At 60.6% G+C, this 647-nt stretch overlaps 1 protein-coding gene across 1 annotated transcript in view; it reads left to right on the top strand.

Annotated features, from left to right (window-relative positions):
• LOC122193730 (dynactin subunit 1-like) overlaps nucleotides 1-410 on the top strand; it is a gene marked incomplete at its 3' end in the record, with an annotated part of 5715 nt that extends 5305 nt beyond the window's left edge. Inside the window, exon 7 of the mRNA XM_042894596.1 lies at nucleotides 212-410. Within this exon, the coding sequence (XP_042750530.1) occupies nucleotides 212-410 (199 nt within the window). The remainder of the gene's footprint in view (nucleotides 1-211) is intronic.
• Between the last annotated feature and the right edge of the window lie 237 nt (nucleotides 411-647).

Genomic DNA, 647 nt, shown 5'->3' with positions numbered 1-647 from the left:
TGTTGTGTCATACAGAGCCCAGCAGTGACATTATGAGTGCTGTTGTGCCATAGAGCCCAGCAGTGACATTATGAGTGCTGCACACCCAACTGCACACACAGGGGCTCTGCAGCTGCATGCTGCCAGCACTGGGCATTGTGCTGCAAGGAAGTGGCCTCGCCACGCTGCCTGGGCTCCTGCTGGGCTGCTGCTCAGCCTCGGTGTCCTGCAGGATGAGGGACCTCTCTGCGTCCGAGAAGCAGGAACACGTGAAACTCCAGAAGCAAATGGAGAAGAAAAACACGGAGCTGGAATCGCTGCGACAGCAGAGGGAGAAACTGCAGGAGGAGGTGAAGCAGGCGGAGAAAACGGTCGATGAGCTGAAGGAGCAGGTGAGTGCTGGGGGGGATGGCGGGGTGCTGAGCAGCAGTGTGGGGCACTGGGCAGCAGTGTGGGGCTCAGCAGTGGATGTGGGGCTCAGCAGTGGATGTGGGGCACTGGGCAGCAGTGTGGGGCTCAGTAGTAGATGTGGGGCTCAGCAGCAGATGTGGGGCTCAGCAGTGGATGTGGGGCTCAGCAGTGGATGTGGGGCACTGGGCAGCAGGTGTGGGGCTCAGCAGTGGATGTGGGGCACTGGGCAGCAGATGTGGGGCTCAGCAGCAGATATG

The sequence above is a fragment of the Lagopus leucura genome, unplaced genomic scaffold (assembly GCF_019238085.1).
Source record: "Lagopus leucura isolate 7727_CA_CO unplaced genomic scaffold, USGS_WTPT01 33634-0_obj-0_obj, whole genome shotgun sequence".
Classification (NCBI taxonomy): domain Eukaryota; kingdom Metazoa; phylum Chordata; class Aves; order Galliformes; family Phasianidae; genus Lagopus; species Lagopus leucura.
Note: the sequence above shows the minus strand (reverse complement) of the source record. Positions and strands in the feature narration are given on the sequence as shown.